The sequence below is a fragment of the Hemiscyllium ocellatum genome, chromosome 23, assembly GCF_020745735.1.
Source record: "Hemiscyllium ocellatum isolate sHemOce1 chromosome 23, sHemOce1.pat.X.cur, whole genome shotgun sequence".
Classification (NCBI taxonomy): Eukaryota; Metazoa; Chordata; class Chondrichthyes; order Orectolobiformes; family Hemiscylliidae; genus Hemiscyllium; species Hemiscyllium ocellatum.
The window spans coordinates 38,894,640-38,914,884 of NC_083423.1; the positions used below are offsets into that span (position 1 = coordinate 38,894,640).

The window sequence follows — 20,245 nt, forward strand, 5'->3', positions numbered from 1 at the left end:
CTGTTCTCCAACGCAGTTCAGGGCATTTTTTATTGTGAAAGCTAATCCAAACAGCAGTCCCAGAATCTTGTGAACTGTTTATGAAGGATCAGCAGGTGCCCACAATTCTCTGGAAATATTAAACTGAAGCCCTGGTATCTGACATCTGTGACATCGAGTGTACATGCTTGAATGTGCTATCCATTCTGCACCTTAAAGTGAACTTAAATAAATTACTAGGATGATGCTTTGAAGTCAAATTCTTGGAAAGGAGAAGATGCTGACTAGCAGTAAGAACATTTACTATTTATGTCAGAATGAACTTGGTCACTTTTATTGCTGATTAAGTAGATCTGCCCTGTTTTGTATTGCGGATACAGCTGGAATCATCTGAAGACGTCCTGCAGAAAGCACTATCATCCAGCTCAGTCATGACCCTCTTCGAACAGGAGATGTCAGAACTCCGCAGCAGTATGACTAGTCTACAGAATAAAGAACAGATGATAGCAAGAAAAATGCAACATGTCAATGAAAATTTTCAAAATATTTCAGACACTTGGAAACAAAGCTTAAATGAAATAAACACTGAAATTGCCAACTTGAAGTCAGAGTCAAAGAGCATGCATAACAAAATTTCATCAGAAATTAATACAGTTGAACAAGGTGTGAAGGATCTCACCAAAAAGATCGAAGATTTAGAAGGGAGTACTATGAGAAACACAAAGGCAATTGAGCGGCAAGAGGAAGATGATTTGAGTGGCCTTGAGAAGCAAGCGAACTGGAATATGAAAACTATTGAGAAATTAGCTGAACAACAGATCGGTTTGATTTCAAAGGATAAAGAATTAGGAGAAAAACTCTCTGATTATGAACCTAAACTTAAAGAATGTCAAGAACAACTTCCCATAATTGATAATGGTGTCCACTCTGTTCTTAAGATATCCAGTGACCTCCTTAGCACTGAAAAGAAAATAGATGACATGACAGTCCAGATATTAAATTTGGAGGACAACATGCTGAAAGTCGTAACTGAGATATTGGACATTAAAAAAGAGCTGGAAATGTTATTGTCTGATGGTCAGTTTAAAAGTCAATAAATTATCTAGATGCCATGAAAGCTGTGTGATGGGATATCATTGAACAAGAAGGAGGAGGAGAAGAGTCCATGGCTTTTTACAATTAAAGTCACTGCATCAGTAAACGGTGCACACAAATGCAATTAATGGCACTCTTTTGATGCATTCTAGCTTTGCTTTTGGGACAGGAAATTTCCATTGCTGCAAATGTAGTGACATCAAGTGTAGTTCGTTGGACTTAACTGCCGGTAAAAGAAATCACCAGACATACCTCATTGGAAATGATACAACCCAAAAGATTGCCTTGGAAATAATGCTGAACTTTGTTGAAAGACATTACAGATGTTGAAAATTAGAGTAAAAGCTATGGGAAGTGTATAATTTATAACTTTTAAAATAAATCATCATGTTTGCTTTCTGACATCGTTCACAGATTAAACACGTTAATTTTATGTCAGTGATAATATCTAATGAGTGAAACATTGGCAGCAATTTGAAGGAAATGTGTTTGTTGTGACGAGCAATCTGTGTTGTGCAATCTGCAACCATGTGTTTTTCGGAATATAAATACAATATAGTGAATGGTGAGGAGTAGCTTTAGTTAAGAAGCTATGAAGCAAAACTTTAAAATTTCAGTAGAAAGGCAGGTGATAGGCACAAAGTAAACTTAGCTCTTCAGGGACTGAAGCTGGCATTCCAGACTTTTAAAATTCTCAGACGTCAGCTACTTCCAGGTCTAACCCTGTTTGTGTCTTTGGAGAGACTGCCAAGTAACAGGCCATGTTATCTTTGTCCAGTTTGGGAAGGGAAGTGGGTCCCAGAGATGGGAGCTCAATCCACTGCTGGCCATGTCAAGGAAGGCTGGCAGATCCCATAGTGTGACCAGTGGAAGCACTGCTGAGGCTATGAAGAAGGCACTCTCTGTAAATGCCACCAGCACCAAGGAAGCAGTTGAGAACATGTGACGCATAGCATTGGAGACATCTGCCTTCACAAATTCCATGCTGGATAACAGGGTTGAAAGATGAGCATATAACACACTTGCCACTTTCTGCCAAATCAATTAAATTTAATATACGCAATATAGTCTGCACCCCACTTTGTGGGGGTGCAGATGCAGTGGAGAGGGGGGTCTGGACAATGTGGAAAGACTACAATTTGCATGTTAAATGTCAGTTAATTGAAGTAAATATCTCTGCTACCAGTGTGCTCCTATTGTACTTCAGAAGGAAAAGTACGAGGAGTATGGGGAAACAGCAGGTGGCTACTTTAAAGTTCCAAGTCTGTTACTCACTCACCCCACCCCCACACCCTATCATGAATTCTCCTTCCATGGTCTTGGAAAAATACTGGCCTAAATCTGCTGTGTATGGTACATGTTGGGGAAACATTCGTAGACATCTTTAACCTCTCTTTACTACAGTTTGAAGTCCCCATCTGCTTCAAGAAGACCACTATCATCTGGGTGCCAAAGAAAAATCATGCAGTCTGTCTCAATGACAACTGCCCGGTGACTCTGACCTCCATAATTATGAGGTGCTTTGAGAGGCTAGTCATTGATCACGTTAACTCCAGCCTATCAGATTGACTTGACCCTTTGCAATTGACCTGGTATAATAGGTTAATCTCTCTCTGGCCCTGCACTCATCCTGGAATATCTGGATAAGAAGGATACCTATGTCGGGCTCCTACCTATTCACAACACCATAATTCCAAAAAAAAGCTCAAATCTAACCTCTGAGACCTAGGTCTTGGCTACCCTCCCCCACACCGGCTATAACTAGATCCCAACTTTCTGACCGGTAGATCACAATACGTAAGATTGTGACAATATCTCCTCACTGATGGCCTGCAAGGCTCCGTACCTAGCCCCCCACTATATACACTTATATACTTACGACTGTGGGGCCAAATTCTGTCCCAAGCCATTCACACGTTTGCTGACGACAGCACCATTGTAGGGCAGATCTCAAACAGCAATGAAACAGAATCCAGGAAAGGGATTGAGTGCTTATTGACATGGTGCAAAGACAACAATCTCCCCATTAATGTCAACAAATCGAAGGAGCTGGTCATTGAATTCAGGAAGCAGAGTGGAGGGCACACCCACTGTCTGCATCAGTGGTGCTGAGATGGAAATGATCAAGAGCATCACCTGGAAATGATTATTGCCAACCATCTGTCATGGTACACCCCTGTCAACGCAGTGGTCAAGAAAGCACAATAATATCTCTACTTCCTCAGGAGGGTAAGGAAATTCGGCATGTCCACAAAGACTGTTACCAATTTTTATGTATGTGCCATAGAAAGCATTGTATCTGGATACATCACAGCTTGGTATGATAATTGCTATTCCCAAGATTGCAAGAAACTACAGAGTCATGAACACAGCCCAGTCCATCATGCAAACCAGCCATTCACCGACTGTATCAATACTTTCTGCTGACTTGGGAAAGTAGCCAACATAATCAAAGACCACTTTCACCGTGGTTATATTCTCCCATCCTCTTCTGGCTGTGAGAAGATATAAAAGATATTTATATATATGTGCAAATAGATTTAAGAACAACTTCTTCCCTGCTGTTATTCGACTACTGAATGGACCTCTCAAATTTTAAATTTAACGTTGATCTCGCTATTGTGCAGCTTCTCTGCACTGGTAACATTATATTCTTTTCACTGTTCTATTGTTCTCTGCACTTTGTATTGTCTGATCTACCTGTACTGCATGCAAAACAAAAATTTTCACTGAATCCAGATACATGTGACAATAATAAATCAAATCAAATGCTATTTGATTTTAGTGTTAATATTATTTGCTCTATATTGAATTACAAGAAAGGTATATACTAAAAGACCTAGAAATTTAAACCAAAAACAAAAAATTCTGCAAACAGAGTAATTTTCTGCATTCAGAGTAATCAAATTGAGATGTTAATACTTCCTGTTCCTAAACGCTACCTATAAAAGATCAGTGTTTCCCCAATTGTTCCTTTTATGGAATAAGAATTTGATTCTTGGGTATGACTGTAATTTATACTCTGCTGAAATGTGACTAGTTTAAATCCGTTTGATTGCTTTTCAGAGTTGATAATAGTAATGAAATAAGGTTTCATTTTCCACTTTACTCATTTTTGAATCAAAAATGGTTCAATGGTTATTAAATTAAGTGTCTGATTCAGTAACCTGATTGTATTTAATAACGTTAGGTGTCATACATGTTGGAATTGAATCAGATACTGATTTACTTTCTATATTCAAAGTTTGGGAGAAGATTTGTAGCTCAGGTGCTCGTTGTTGTGATTCTGTTCGCCGAGCTGGAATTACAAATAATACATAATTAGTATATAATAAGAGGTAATCCATCTCTCTATGTGTTTGGAGAACTATTTGGTCATTTGCTTTGATATTCACTGTGCAACATGAATACAACAGAAGCATTCACGGAGTATTACCTGTTCAATATATTAATTAGTAGCATCCTCTTCCCCATATGAATGCCAAATGGCATGGCATTCTAAATAATCACGTATGATAATGATTTTATTCAAAAACCCTAAGTAACTATTGAATTTGCAAAACACGTTTGCAAAAACAGATCTCATTAATACCATAACTATTGTACAGTTTTGTAACTTGTAATGATAGTCTGTGTCGTATAAAAGCTGCTTCCATCAAATACAACTTCATTTCAGTTTGAATACTTGAAGAATTGTTGACTCCCCTCAAATTATTTCCATTAATTATGCTTGATATGCCAGAAGTATTTACTCAGAATATACAGCTAAGTCCGACAGCCTACAGAAGGTTATGGAGTACAGAGACTGACATCCTGTTTTCACAGATCTGCATTCTGTTGTCAATATTCCATATGTCCACAAGGAACAAATCTTGAAACCAACATTTAAACTTTACTTTGATTTCTCAAAAGAGATAGACGATTTGCATTACACATTTTTCTGAATATCTGATGGAAAAAGAAGCAAATCTACTGGAAATAACTCACAGCTATCCTCAAATTCAAGGCCACCAGAAATCTACAATGCCTTCAGCCTCATTTCTGCAATAAACCTAATAAAATCCTGCAGCTTGACATGAAGATGCAATGGTAGATTCAGAGGTGCAGAAGAGTTCAGTGGGGACAAGAGTGTGGAGAGGGTATAGTGCTCAAAACAGCAACAAAGTCCTGTCAAAATCCTTACTGTCAAACATTTAACTTTTTAAATTGATAGTTAAACACTGAGTGCTTCTGTTTTATTCATGTTGCACATGAATATCAAAGCAAATATCTAAATAGTTCTCCAAACTTCCCACACAGAATAATGGATTACCTTTTTCACATCAATTAAAATCATTAATTATTCAAGTTAGTTTATTAAAATTGAACAAACTGTCCGGTGAAACAAATCCAAATTAAGGTATAATTGCTGCAGAAGCTGGAAAAATCAAACTGCTTTCAATTAAAAAAAACTAAAATGAATCTCAGTACCTGTTTAACACATTTACCAATTCCAAATACACATATTCACAATACTTGACCAAAATCAGATGCAGATTTGTGGGTACAATTGGCGATGTAGTGCATTGGGGGGGAAGCTGAATCAGAGCAAGTCATGGTCACAGAATGTAGGTCAAGGAAAATGTTAACAGATCAGGAAGAAAATTCTGTGGTGGATCTTACAGGCCCTTCCCCCAAATTCCCAGTCCTCGAACAATAATGGCATGATTGTTATTGCATTGAAGGACCACTGCACATTACACTCAATCACTGCACCATGCTACACAGCTATTATTGTAGGATATTAGTTATATCGGCTTCCAAAATAGATTGATCCTAAAGACTGAAAACTTGAGAGGTTCCATAGTTAAGAAACTTGCCATGGGCAGCCAGTTAATAGTTTGCAATGGAGAGGCTTTTGCAGAAAGCTAACCCTTTCTCTGAGGAAAGGCATTTCCCTACAGATACATTGAGAAAAAAAATAATAGAACCAAAAAAAGTGAGATTCTTCACAGGGATCACAAAGTCAACGAAGTATTCTTGTGGCGGACAGCCATTTAACACAAATTTCACTTGTGGAAATATTTCTTGCCCCAATATATTCAGTATTATAGTCAAGATTTTTTCCCTTCCATGCGATGTGCAAACTATGTGAGAATGACCAGTACTTTCACACAAACCATCAACAATTGAAAATTGAGAAAACTGTCAACTAGTTTTAGACTTAGCACCACTAATGGACCAGAAATTGCTCCTTAGTGTCTGAGAGAATGTGATGGTTCTAGAGTAGCTTTGTACTTTGTTCATGTGTTATATTATTTATAATTGTATTACAGTAGAAATGGTATATTTTGTAACAGTGCTTTTGTCCCATTTTCTCACTGTGGTCCTGAATAGTTTTCATTTTTAAACAGACCACTTTGTATTTGCAAATTTGTTGAAGATATTGATGATAATTGCAGTCATGGGGCACCAGTTGGATTCAGTAAAATCTCTGCTGCACTCTCATACTCAACTTGGACAGACAGAAAATCACCAACAAATGTTACAGATGCTTAAAGCAGAAGTGGTTCTCATTTAACTTTGGAAAGAAATTTGTTATTGATAAAATAACAAATCTTCAACCAGAGGTTAAAAAGCAGAGACAGGAAACCAACTATTTGCATGAGGTGGGTTACGATTGTTATTGTGAGGTTATGTGTCTTGTATTCTACCACTATTTCAAATTGAATCTTTGCTGGTAGTGTTTTCTAGATTTTGGGAAATCAAGTGGCTAAACAGAACCACTTACCTGCTGAATCCAGTATATCTGCTGCACCAATGCTCCACAATTGAATACCAGCACAAATCTCTCACCTCCTTTCTTCCTACCAACCCTTTTGATCTTGTCTCCATCTTCCCTACCAGCTCACCAAAGATGCTGCTATGTGCCCCTGAGAAATAATAGGATAATAGCATGCAAAAGAGATCACATTGAAATGATATATAGTTACATGACTAAAAGACCTGGGAAGAGATCTCATGGATGAGACACTGTGAGCAAGTGTAATTTTATATTGTTAGTCTTTGAGTAAAGCAATGTTGATAAGATGTCCACAGACTTTTGTAGTGTTCTGTAAGAGGCACTCAGACCTCTATCACCTCAACCATCTAGTGGCAACAAGGTAGAAGCACATGGACACTATATGTAACAAAGTAAAAACCAAAAATGGCTATTACTGAAGATATGCTATGAAGGTAGCAAGACACAGAAATAGTTAGACTACAGAGAAAATTCTTCCACTTCCAGTGAGCAGCCAACATGACAGAGAGCAGGATCAAAGTATGAGCTGCAGCAGAGCTTCAGGTGGATCTTTGACCCATCTCTACCACTCTCTGAACCATTCCTGATGGTAGAAAGCCCATCAGAAGTGCACCTCTGTGATGACTGAGGAAATATTGAACAGAAAGCACTAAAAAAGGGATGGATGAGAATCTTTTAAAGCCTTAAATGCACGTTACTTTTTCGTAAAAATCTGCTCTTCAATCTACATTTAGTAAGTGGACCATCAACTATGCCAGATACTTCAAGGACAGGATGAAATATTGTCCCATATGGATGGCATGTATTCGTGTTAAGTATGGTGAACTATCACCTTGAGAGTCCACTCAAATGACATTGGCCATTTTGGGCAGGAAACAACTTAGACTAACCTCGTTGCTTGAAGACTAAACATCTTCATAATAACACACTTGCTGTTAACACTTTGTCCTCCTTGTCCTTCTCGGAACTCAACTAATGATATTCTAATACGTGCTTCAACAGAGAAAGAACATGATCATCGAGTTGGGATAGCTGAAAACATGAGGAAGCCTAACACGAAGTGAATTTGCGAATCCTATTATCAAGTTCTTAAAATTTACAGTGCAAGCTACAGGAATAATGAAGGTGGTCAAAGAATTTCCGTAACCCGAGAACATAACAGAGCTAAAAAGATTTCTAGGGATTGTTCATCAAGACGTGAAATTTTTATCTAATCTATTAGCAATCAGTGAACCATTTAGAGAGCTGTTGAGTGTAAACCAACAGCGGTGCTGGAATGTTAATCAAAGAAGTCTTGAAAAATGTTTATATTACAGAGGAGATGGCGTTGGATGTTTTAAAATGCTTAAAGGTAGACAAATCCCTGGGATCTGCTTGCTGAGATATATGTATCACTGATAGCCATGGATGAGGTGATGAAATACTGGAGGTTGGCTAACATGGTGACATTTTTTAAGAGAGGTGAAAAGAAAAAGCAAGGGAACTACAGACCGGTGAGCCTGACGTCATTGGTGGGTAAGTTGTTGGAGAGGATTCAGAGGGACAGGATTTACGTGTATTTAGGAAGACAATAGCTAATTAGGGATAGTCAACATGGCTTTGTATGTGGGAAATCATGTCTTACCAATTTGATTGAGTTTTTTGAAGAAATGATGAAAAAGATTGAAAACAGAAAGGAGTGTGTTGTCTATATGGACTTCAGCAACACATTTGACAAGGTTCTGCATGGTAGACTGGTTAGCAAGGTTAAATCACGTAATTCAGGGAGAGCTAGCCATTTGAATACAAAATTGGCTTGGACGTAGGCGACAGAGAGTGATGGTGGAGGGTTGTTTTTCAGACTGGAGGACTGTGATCAGTGGCTTGCCTTAAGGATTAGTGTTGGGTGCAGTGCTTTTTTGTCAGTTACATAAATGATTTGGATGTAAATTAGGAGGGATGGTTAATAAGTTTGCAGATGACACCAAAATTGGTGGTGAAGTGAATCGTGAAGAAGGTTATCTCAGAGTACAATGGGACCTTGATCAGATGGGCCAAGGAGTGGCAGTGTGTAATTCAGATAAATGTGAGGTATTGCATTTTGGTAGGGCAAATCAGGGCTGGACTTACACGCTTAATGGGAGGATCCTGGGGAATGTTTACAGCAAAAAGACAGAGGATGCAGGTTTGTAGTGCCTTGAAGTGTAGTGTAGTCACAGGTAGACAGGTTAGCAAAGATGATATTGGTCAATGCATTGAGTGGAGGAGTTGAGATGGTATGTTGCGACTGTACAAACCATTGGTTAGGTCACTTTTGGAATACTGCACACAATTCTGATCTCCTTGTTTTAGGAAATCTGGTTGGTATGGACAAGTTGGACAGAAGGGTCTGTTTCCGTGCTGTACATCTCTATGACAATATAACCCACTTAGCAACATTCATAGCTGCAGCTGCGTCATCCACAGTTTCAGATGCAGAGCTGTGACAAGTTCAGAAAAATGGAAATGGAAATCAATGTATTATGCTTCAAGGTTATAATGGAAACCAAGAAAAAGTGCAGCACAATTTTGAAAATGAAAGCCTTATCGCAATATGTGCATGGGAATTTCTCTCACTGTGTCATACAGCTAAGCTTCAAGATTGATAAGATTAAATGCCTGTAGTTCCTTTTCACATTAATGCAATTATAAAGCTGCAATCTGGCATTCAGTGCTTCAAATTGTGTTTGATGAGATATCACTCAGTCACAGAATATTCCAAAAGAAGGACCAAGCGAACAGCTGCTACTTTATCCAGGTACCATTTAAGAGGATGAAAGACCAGGTTTGGAGTTGATAATGGAGATGGCAATATCTCTATCATCAATAACAGGAAACTTCAACACATCAAAGAAAATGTTGAAAGAAGTTAGAGAAACTCAAAACAAAGAACATCCCCAGATTAGAAAGGATGGATGGCCAGGATATATTCTGATTAAACTCAAAGATTGTTAATACCTCTAATTATCAGAAAGAATATTCCTCACAGATTATATAATTGCAAGAAATATCAGTGTTGGGCAAAATCATCACGATTCTACCCAAGAGCTTGGGAAAGGTTAGGAATGAGCTTATGTGAGTTGAAAGAGGCTTCCATATTATTGACTCCAGGTGAATTGAGATAAACTGTCTCCACAGTATCACAGCAGATAGTGACAAAATCATTAAACCAAATTCATTTGACATAGGATTTTCTGACGTGATTATACCTGACCATGGATTGCCATGAGAGAAATGGAGAGAATCTGTCAAGAAATTAGTTCTTTCAAAGGATGAATTCACCTCATTACCACAAACAAATTGTGTCACAGAAAGAGGAGTTAGAACTATTAAAAAAAACTGAAAAAATAGTATTCATTTAGCTGTTGAGTTAATGATCATCACCATGACAAAATGAATTATCTCCAGAGGAATTGTTGATGGGGAGAAGAGTGCGAACACAACTTCTTTCAACTTGTAAGCCTCATGTTATGAAGAAGACCATGATAGAGTGAGAAATTGTGAAGAGAAAAACAAATGAGGAACTTCAATCATCATCAAGTAAGAGAATTGATAATTCCTCAGTTGGGAAAGAAGAATAGATTCAACACTAACAACAGTTCTGTCCTTGAGAGAGCCGAACAGAGTGATAATATTGGTAGAAGTATCACAAAATGTATGGAGAATTCAAATACCTTTTGTAATAATGAAAATAAACCATACAAATAGACATTCTACTCTGATCCTGATGATGACGGTTGACCGACTGGAAGCTCTACAAACATTCAAGGAATGCACAATCCAGGTTGGAGAAGGAAGAGTGTAAGAGACCATTGACCTTAGAAACAAATGCAAACAATATTAAGTGGTGGTTTTTAATCCATCTGAGAGACTGACCCTGTGATGTTTGAGATTTTATGGAGGGAGTGGGGTGTATAAATAAACAGAGACATGGACAGATGGAGTCAGAGATGTGAAGTAATAGGCTCATGCTGTTAACTCAAGAGACTGTAATATGATGATAAGATTACATGACTAAGAGAGCATTTATTTGGAGGAAGTTGTGTAAATCCACACCTCTACAAGTTGAATCTATAAATAAAGGGTTATTGTTAAAATTTGTGTAGACTACTGCAGAGTCATTTAAGGACCAATCAGACCTGAATTACCCAGACTAGAAGATGAATCACCTCAATTCTGGCTACTCATGTTCTGTGCAGCATGTGATTTCTCCTGACCCTTCTTGATTCTAGCCTTCAGTTCTATTTCTGGACTCCAGACTTCTTCCTACTACCAATCACCTATATTCCATTCTCCTGATTACCTGTGCTTCATTCACCCAATGACCTGCTTCTCCATTCACCCAATCACGTGTGCCCCATTGTCCTTCATTCACTGGTTGTAGGCAGTTATCAGAGGCCTGCATGACTATCATCCAACCAACATCTTAATCTGGCTGCTGTAGTCAAGAAATGGTGGCAAAGAATTCGATTCAACCCCAAACATTTCCATCTTCCTGCTGGCTTCCCCCACCCCTCAGTCTCTGAGCTACATCCACATTTGACATAGGGACATTAAAACTGAATATAGTGGCAGTAAACTTGGAAATGTAGCTGGCAGGTTTCCTGTTTTTCTAATCCCATTTGCATTCTCGTTTTGTGTTTTCTTGCTTGTTCCCTTTCGTCTCTTTCTGTTTTAAGTGCAGTTCAGGGGTTTTAAACTTCGTGTTTGAACATTGTTGCACACAATATATGAATCCAGTTGCTCTCTTCATAAGTGCTGTTCACCTGATTTTTGTTTCAGCATTTCCTGTTTTTGTGCATTATTTAGGTAAGATGCTGTTGCTAATATTCTAACAACCGTATGAATCTATAACTTTCACAAAATATAAAAGAAGTAATGTATATTTGCAAATAGTTTGGGTTCTTTCAAACCTTAACACAGAATTATTTTTGCAATGCATACTTTATTTTTATTCATTTATTCTCAGGCCCGGGAAAGTTTATAATTGTGTCCCATTTCAGTTACCCTAGCTGGCTTATTTGGCCACTTCAAAGGACAGTTAAGAGGTAGCCATAATGGTGTGCAACTGGAGTCTCATGTAGCTGAGACAGGATAAGAATGGTTGCCTTTCCTAAAAAAAAGCACTGGAGAACCAGTAGACTTAGCTGCTTCATGGTCCCTTTAACTGTTACCACTCATGATGGGATTTGAATTCATGTTCTTTGATCATTAGTTCCAGCTGCTTTAGAATCTTCCTTTGTCTCATTAGAAAATGCAGTTATAATTGTAAAGATAACACTTAAATCCAGCTTTTTCATGGTAACTCTGTTTTAGGTAACTTTAGACCTTATTTGAATCTTTCTTTCAACAAAGGAATTTTACCAGAAATTTAATTACATCTGCTTTATTTAGTATTCTTTCTCTTAAAAATGTTTAGGTAAATGGAGAGTCCTGAATTAGCTCAGTTCTTTACAATGAACTTAGTCTTAAAACCCTTTTACCGTTGCAAGCCAAATATGATTAAAGAATGATACATATCAATGGATGGGTCTCCCTTCTCGGTGTTTCACACTACAATTACAAATTCTATGGTTGGGTTATCTGCCTATCAAATCCTCCTGTCCTCTTTACAGTCTTGGGAGCCCAAATACAAATACTCCAATTTAGAAACCTAACAAAGTGATTCAAGCTTCAACTATTGGCTTATGGTATGCACATTGAAAACACACCAAGATAGCGTTGTCCTAATCTAAGATACTGGTGTACCCACATTTCTAACTGGTGAGTTATTGTAGTCGGTGTCAATGATTACATATATATTTCTCATTCATGCTGGACGTTTACAGGATAATTTGGATATTATTGCAATAATCATTGCTTTAAAAAGCCAGATCATTTGCTTGTGCAGCTTTCAAAGTGTCAGAGGTATCTCCCATCCTCCCACCCACCCCCATATTCAGGAGTCAGAATTCTTTATGTTGTATCATTTCTCCCTTTCACCTTAATTATCATTGCTACTCTCCTATATCCTTTCCCATTCCAGAATGATAATCTTTTACACTCAAGTCACTTATGCGAAGCCCTTGCCCTAGCAATTTAGTCTACCCTTTTTCTTCATGCCCCAATGGAACAGACAAGAGAAAGGAGTGATAATGGAAAGTATGTTCATGTGTTCTGTCAAGCCTATCTACCATTTCCTACGATGACGGTTGTTCTTGTGTTTCATATTTACTTTCCTACCTACTCCCAATATGCCTTTGTAAGCAAATTGATAGAAATGAGGAAAACAGTGGCATATATGGAGTTAAAAAAATCCCCAAGACCATAAAATATAGGATCAGAATTAGTCCATTCAGCCCATAAAGTCTGTTTCCTTATTTGATCATGGCTGATATGCTTCTCAACCCCATTCTCCTGCTTTCTCCTTGTAACCCTTGATCCCCTTACTAATCAAGAACTTGTCTACCTCTGTGTTAAATGCACTCCAAAACTTTGCAGCAATGAATTCCACCACCCTGTGGCTGAAGGAATTCCTCATTTCAGTTTAAAAGACTCATCCCTTCACACTGGTCCTCTGGTCCTAATCTCTCCTACTAGTGGAAACATCATCTACATGGCCGTTCTGTCTAGGCCTCTCAGTATTCCATATCTAACAGTGATCTCCCCCCTCATCCTTCTAAAATGACCAGATGGTTTTCATTCTCAGAAGGCCAAAAACATTGTGTGAACATTAAAGATGCCTTAACTGTCATGGCTAAAGGTTTTTTTTGATGCGGTATATGTTAGAATTGCACCTGATGTTCAAGCAAGGGAGACAAAACCTAGGGAGCATTAAAGCCGTGAGCCGAATCTTTTGACAGAAACTTACTAGAGAACAGAATTTAGGAACAGCAATTGAATGTGGAATTCAGGGAAAGTGCTTGAGCTGGTTAGGAGCTTGGTTAAGTGGCAGGAGACAATTAGAATAAAGGATAGGTACTGCACATGGTAGGATATGACAATCACTGTTCTTTAAAGGATATATGTTGGGACCTCAAGTATTGCCACTATTTATTAATGACTTTGATCAGATAGAAAGCCACATCATCAGTTTTACCATTGGCACAATGATAGACAGCAATGTGAATCATTTGAGTAATATCCTAAAAGTACCAAGAGTTATTCATAATTTCATAATGTGTTTAAAACTGGGACAAATGGATTACAGCGCAGGCAAATATGAGGTCATACGACTTTGGACCTAAGAAGAATACATCAAAGTAACTTCCAAGAGGTGTAAAGCTGGAAATGCTGGAGATACCAGTAGACTTGTGACCCCTGTACAGAGATCATTAAAGTGTTGTGAATAGGTATAGAAAATAATCAGTAAAGCAGGTAAATTTGGTCTTTATAGTTAAAAGGCTATGAACATGATGGCATAGAGGTTATGCTATAGCTGTATCAAGCTATTGTTGAACTAAACCTGTGATACAATGATTAGTTCTTAGCAAGGATGTGTTGGCTGTGACAGACGTGGTATGTAGATTTATGAAAATGATACCAGGATTCTAAGGGTTAAGTCACATGGGGAGATCATGCAAACTAGGATTGTATTTCCTGGAATTTTGAAGATTAAGGGGTGATCAGCATTTTCAAGGCATTAAGTGTAACAGTTAATATCCTATTCTGTTGTTTATATATTTAAGGATTAGGGATAGTAGCCAAACATTTCAGACCTTTCAGAAGTGAAATTTAAAAATACTACATATAGCAGATAGAAGTCTGGAACTCTTATACAACTGGCAATTGATGGCAGATCAAGTTTTAACTTTAAATCTGAAATAGGTTACCAAAAATAACAAAGTAAGTGAAAGATACAGGACAATAGTGGATATATGGATGAAAGTCACAGATGGGCCATGAATGTGCCAGTCAGTGCTAATATTGGCTTGAAGGTCTGAGTGTTCTTATAGAGTCATAGAGATGTGCAGCATGGAAACAGACCCTTCAGTCCAACCCGTCCATGCCGACCAGATATCCCAACCCAATCTAGTCCCACCTGCCAGCACCCGGCCCATATCCCTCCAAACCCTTCGTATTCATATACCCATCCAAATGCCTTTTAAATGTTGCAATTGTACCAGCCTCCATCACATCCTCTGGCAGCTCTTTCCATACACGTACCACCCTCTGCGTGATAAAGTTGCCCCTTAGGTCTCTTTTATATCTTTTCCCTCTCACCCTAAACCTATGCCCTCTAGTTCTGGACTCCCCAACCACGGGGAAAAGACTTTGTCTATTTATCCTATCCATGTCCCTCATAATTTTGTAAACCTCTATAAGGTCACCCCTCACCCTCCAACGCTCCAGGGAAAACAGCCCCAGCCTGTTCAGCCTCTCCCCATAGCTCAAATCCTCCAACCCTTGCAACATCCTTGTAAAGCTTTTCTGAACACTTTCAAGTTTCACAACATCTTTTCGATAGGAAGGAGACCAGAATTGCACGCAATATTCCAACAGTGCCCTGTACAGCTGCAACTTTTTCAACTGCTGTGTGATGCAGGTACAGCAGAAATGTAACAAAATTGAAAATACTAAGAGGAGCTAAGGGAAGTGGTTTCTGTTCATTTCCAAAGAATCATGTTGGATTCAAAGCATTAACTCTGCTTTTTTCTCTCCACAGACACTGTCAGAGACCAGTTGAATTTATCCAGTAATTTGTTTTCATATTCTCAAAAATAGTCATGCATGTAAATTACAGCCTGGATCAACCCCTTCATAAGCAAGCCAAAAATTCACAGCTATTGAGACAGACCAAAGTGACCTGTAATGTGGGGTTTATTGACATTCTGTAACCTAAGGACATTGTGACCTAAAACAGGCTCCATTGTGACATAAATTTACCTAACCTATAGTTGAGGATAATGTTTGATTATTTAGAATTTTAGACATATCTGACCTTATGGACAGTATTGAGTTACTTTATACTGCGATGTTAAGTAACAGACAGAAATTATTTGATTTGGTAATTCCATATGAATGATGGCACATCACGTAAGTAGAATTCACAAAGGCAGCTGCAGAATAAAACATGTTTTGGTAACTAATTATTTGACAGCAGCAAACTATGTAATTTATATGCGTATTAACTTGGCTCAGTTAACAGTCTCATCTGAAGAATTTGAGTCCAGAATTTTCAGAGGATTGTGTAATTTTTTAAAAAATTTGTCCATGTTAGGCCAGCATTTATTTACCAACTCAATTGTCCAGGGGGCAGTAAAGAACCATATTGCTTTGGGCCTGGAGTCAGATATTGGCAGGACCTGATACGGATGGCAGATACAGGCTACTTACTTTAATCTAGCTACATCGCTAGCTATGCAATACACAAGACTTCTCTCATCTTCCTCATCTAAATCCATCCTTATAATCACCTCCCTCATAAGCTTGATTTACCTTAACTGTTTCAATACTATTTATTTTAGACACTTTGTGTTAGCAATTTCCACATTCTTATCATTGTTTTCATTAAATAAATTTATTCTGAATTGCTACTAGATTTCTTAGCAATTGTTTATATTATTTTGATAGCCTCCAGTTATGCTTTTACTTATGAGAGGAAGCATTCCCTTTATCCATTCTATAAACATTTTTCATCATTTCAATAACTGTTAGATAATCATTCAGCCTTTTTTTTCCAAGAAAAAAAAGTAGTCAATTCTTTCCTGTCACGCATACATATGTATTTCTGGCATAATCAATATTACTTTTCTCTGAACCTTCTCCAGTGCTTCAAAGTACTTTTTACAACATGGTGATGAGAAGTACAAGTGTGATCTAACCAAACCTTGATATAGGTTTTGCATAACCTCCTTACTCTTCAATTCCATACCTCAAGAAATAGTTGTGTGTTTGGTTTGATTTATTTCATCGCCTTTATTATTGTATTTGTACTCAGCGATCCATTTTTTCTGTACTCCATCTACACTTGCATCTTCCAAGTAAGAACTTACTGCCTGATTCCTCCTACCAAAATATACTATCTCTGGCTTATCTATGTTGAGTCTTTTGCCAATTATTTGTCCATTCTGCAAGTTCATTAATATCTCATTGTAATTTGTTAACGACCTCATCAGTATTGACTTTCCTCCCTACTTTGGCGTAATCCACATATTCAGTAATGCTACTTTTGATTCCCAAATCTACATTGTGGATGTAAATTATGAAAAACAGTGTCCCCAGCATTCTCCCTTCTGGATCACTATTTCCAATTGCAGCCACTCTGAATAACCACCTTTAATTCCCACATTGTTTTCTAACCTGAGAGGAACAAGCAATCCATTTCATCACTTGTCCTTTGGATCTACATTCTCTGATCTTAGTCGTTAATATATTATGAAGCACCTTACCAAATGTGTTTTGAAAGTCCAGGTAAATTACATCTACTACACTACCATTGTCTTCTATCTAAATACCAACGAAAACTTAATAAAATACTTGTCGATCAATCTAGATCATATAGTTTTCGCATCAGGATTTTATTTCCATTCTCATCACAAGTTATAACAGCAGTGATTATATATTCCTCTTATACTTATACCCAGTCAAGTGGTCACTTAGTAATCCCTTAACTAACATATAACTATCATCTGTTCCTTAATTTCAATTGGTCTTGACCTGACTAGATGACAACCCCCTCTTTAAATATAGGAATTGCATTAACTGAAGGCATAATGTCGGCTCTAGTACAGCAGAACCCCTGCATTGTGCTTCAGATGAGATCATGTGTCTGCATACAATGTACTTTTGATTAAGATGTTTCTTAAATATTTCATAGCAGTGTTTCAGGAAGAGCAAGACATTCTCTCCACTAATATTTCTTCATCAGCCAACACAGAACAAGAATATTAATGGTCATTTAGTTCATTGCTGTTTGTGGGAACTTGAGTACAAAACTGATGCTGTACTTGCTGAAATAATAATAGTACATTTCAAGTTAATCTATTGCATATGCACACATTTTGACATGTTATTGATAAAGATGAAAAGGTACAATACAATTATTACTGATCTATATAATGAAAGAACAAACATGCAAATGAATTTGTAATTTTATACTTATGGTATCATCATTGACATAGTTTCTTTCTCTACATAGTGTGAAAGTGCACAAGAAATTATGAGCAAACTTAAAGATCATTCACTGCTGAAGCAAGTAGAATACCTGCAAACAGAAATCATGAAAATGAAGATATGGTCATCCAGCATCACAGAAAAACGAAATAAATTGGATGAAAAATTAGTTTCTCTTTCTGATACCATTGACAGGATAGACAAGAATACAGTTCAAATATCTAGTGATGTCACCACAAAACTTTCTGGTGTGAGAACTGACATTCGACGGATATCTGGTCTGGATTCAGATATTAGTTTACTGAAAGATTCTTTGCATGAACTGGAAAACAAGGTGAATAATGTCGAAAAAACTGCTGTTCACAGCATCGGGAACTTAATTGCAACGAGTGTTGAAAGAGTCACCCAACTTAAGAATATGGTATCTGGAAATACAGACAGAATTGAATTACTACAGAAGAAATTGACTGAATTGAAGGTTGAAGATATTAATCTTTCAGACAGACTTTTGAGTTTGGAAGATAGTCGAGCTAAACTTGTTAAAGCAGTTATGTTTGCCAATGACCTTAAACCTAAAGTTTACAACGTCAGAAAGAGTTTCTCTCTCTTGGAACCACAAATAAATGATCTGATTGGAAGGATTGGTCAAATTTCTTCTGATCTACTGAAAAGAAATGAGGAGCTTGCCAATTTAAGGAAAGAACTAGCTAATTGCACTGCAATTACAAATGACAGTCAGAATGCAAAAGATCGTCTAGGTCAGGTCACTACTCTGGGTCAGTGATCATAGATTTTTCCTCCAGCAAGATAAGAGTTTGGAGATTTTAAGTGTAATTATCTAAAGCTGTCAACCTGATTTTCATTCATGCCAGAGTTCTTTGTTTTCATATTACTAAGGATATTGTGTCGTGTTGCATTACAATAGGCATGATGTTACAATATTTATTCCGTTCTCATGAAAAATTTTAAGAAATGGAAAAGACAAGCAAGTGACTTTTCCTCAGACTGCAGCAGAGGTTTGGAATGCAAGATATTTTCAGAATAAGTTGTGCTTTTTAAAATAAAAATTTTTCCACACACAGATTCTATTATTTACACTGCAGTATCATTGAGTCTGTAATGATTTGCTGATAGAATTTCACCAGATACAATGAAAAGTAAGTTTAAAAAGTATTTGTGAATTATAACACAATGGTAAGTCCTAATCCTGAAGCTGAACCATAAGATTCTAGCACAATATTGAACATTTGAAATTCCTTTTTTTTTTATTTTCAAACAGACATATGCTGACCTATGCACAAAAAGTGCTGAGAGAAATTTCTGTCATGTTTGGTGTCTACTTCTACTCGATAATATAACTTCTTTGGCTATGTTTTTGCTGATAATGAAATTTGCTCTTTTTGACGTATTTTCTCTGTCTTGTTGGAAATGCTTAACATCATTCAAGTTGGTTGACCATTGGGACTGGCAGTCCTGAAGCATGGTCGAGGCTGATATAGTCTTCAGTTTGTTTTTGTGGTGGAGTGCCTGATATAGTCGAATAGCTTTCAAAATAGTATGATGGAGAGTGGGACCTCACGTGAAGGTCTGTTGATAAAATGATGTTCTATTTCTCCACAGTGGAAATGTGTTGTTCTGTAGTATTAAATTTTAAGACTTTGTACAAATTATTATCCTGCCACCATTTGCAATGATACATTTGATATGTATGAACTGTTGTCATTCATTAGATATTCGTAGTGTATTAACTTGCTATCTTTAGCATCCAAACCATATATTTATTCTAGTATTGCATGTTAAATTACCTTAAATTGACTTGCATTATTAAAATTACTTATAATTATCCTGTCACTGAACTGTAATGTAATTCATTGTATGTGAAATTCTTTCAGATGGCATTGGCATGTGAAAAAGTACATGAGAAATAGAGAGAGAGAGAGAGAGAGAGAGAGAGAGAATTATGCTGAAGCTTGCTGCCCATTCGATAAGACAATGATTAATATTCTACACCAACTACTTTGCCACTGTATTCCCAGGTCCAGTAACTCCCTTTGTATCTAAGATCTAGCAATCTCATCTTTGAGTATTATTTGTGGACTGAACATTCTCAGCCCTCTGATGTGGCATATTCTAAAGATTCACCATTTACAGCCTAGGTGAAGAAATTTTCCTCATTTCAATTCTAAGTGGCTATCCTTTTCCTAGCTGGAGTTAGTGCAATCAGTCACCATTGGAAACATGGTGGCTGACTTCACAATCATGGAAGCAATGACACAT

General features: G+C 37.4%; 1 protein-coding gene across 2 annotated transcripts in view; it reads left to right on the forward strand.

Annotated features, from left to right (window-relative positions):
- Positions 1-19,819, forward strand: part of LOC132826749 (inhibitor of nuclear factor kappa-B kinase-interacting protein-like) — a 27,961-nt gene extending 8,142 nt beyond the window's left edge. Inside the window, exon 3 of one of the 2 annotated variants that reach the window (XM_060842905.1) lies at positions 360-3,775. In XM_060842905.1, the coding sequence (XP_060698888.1) occupies positions 360-1,076 (717 nt within the window). In that variant the 3' untranslated portion in view covers positions 1,077-3,775. Of the gene's footprint in view, positions 1-359; positions 3,776-17,993 lie in introns of those variants that run through there. The other variant, XM_060842904.1, reaches the window with a different exon arrangement.
- The last annotated feature ends 426 nt before the right edge of the window (positions 19,820-20,245 follow it).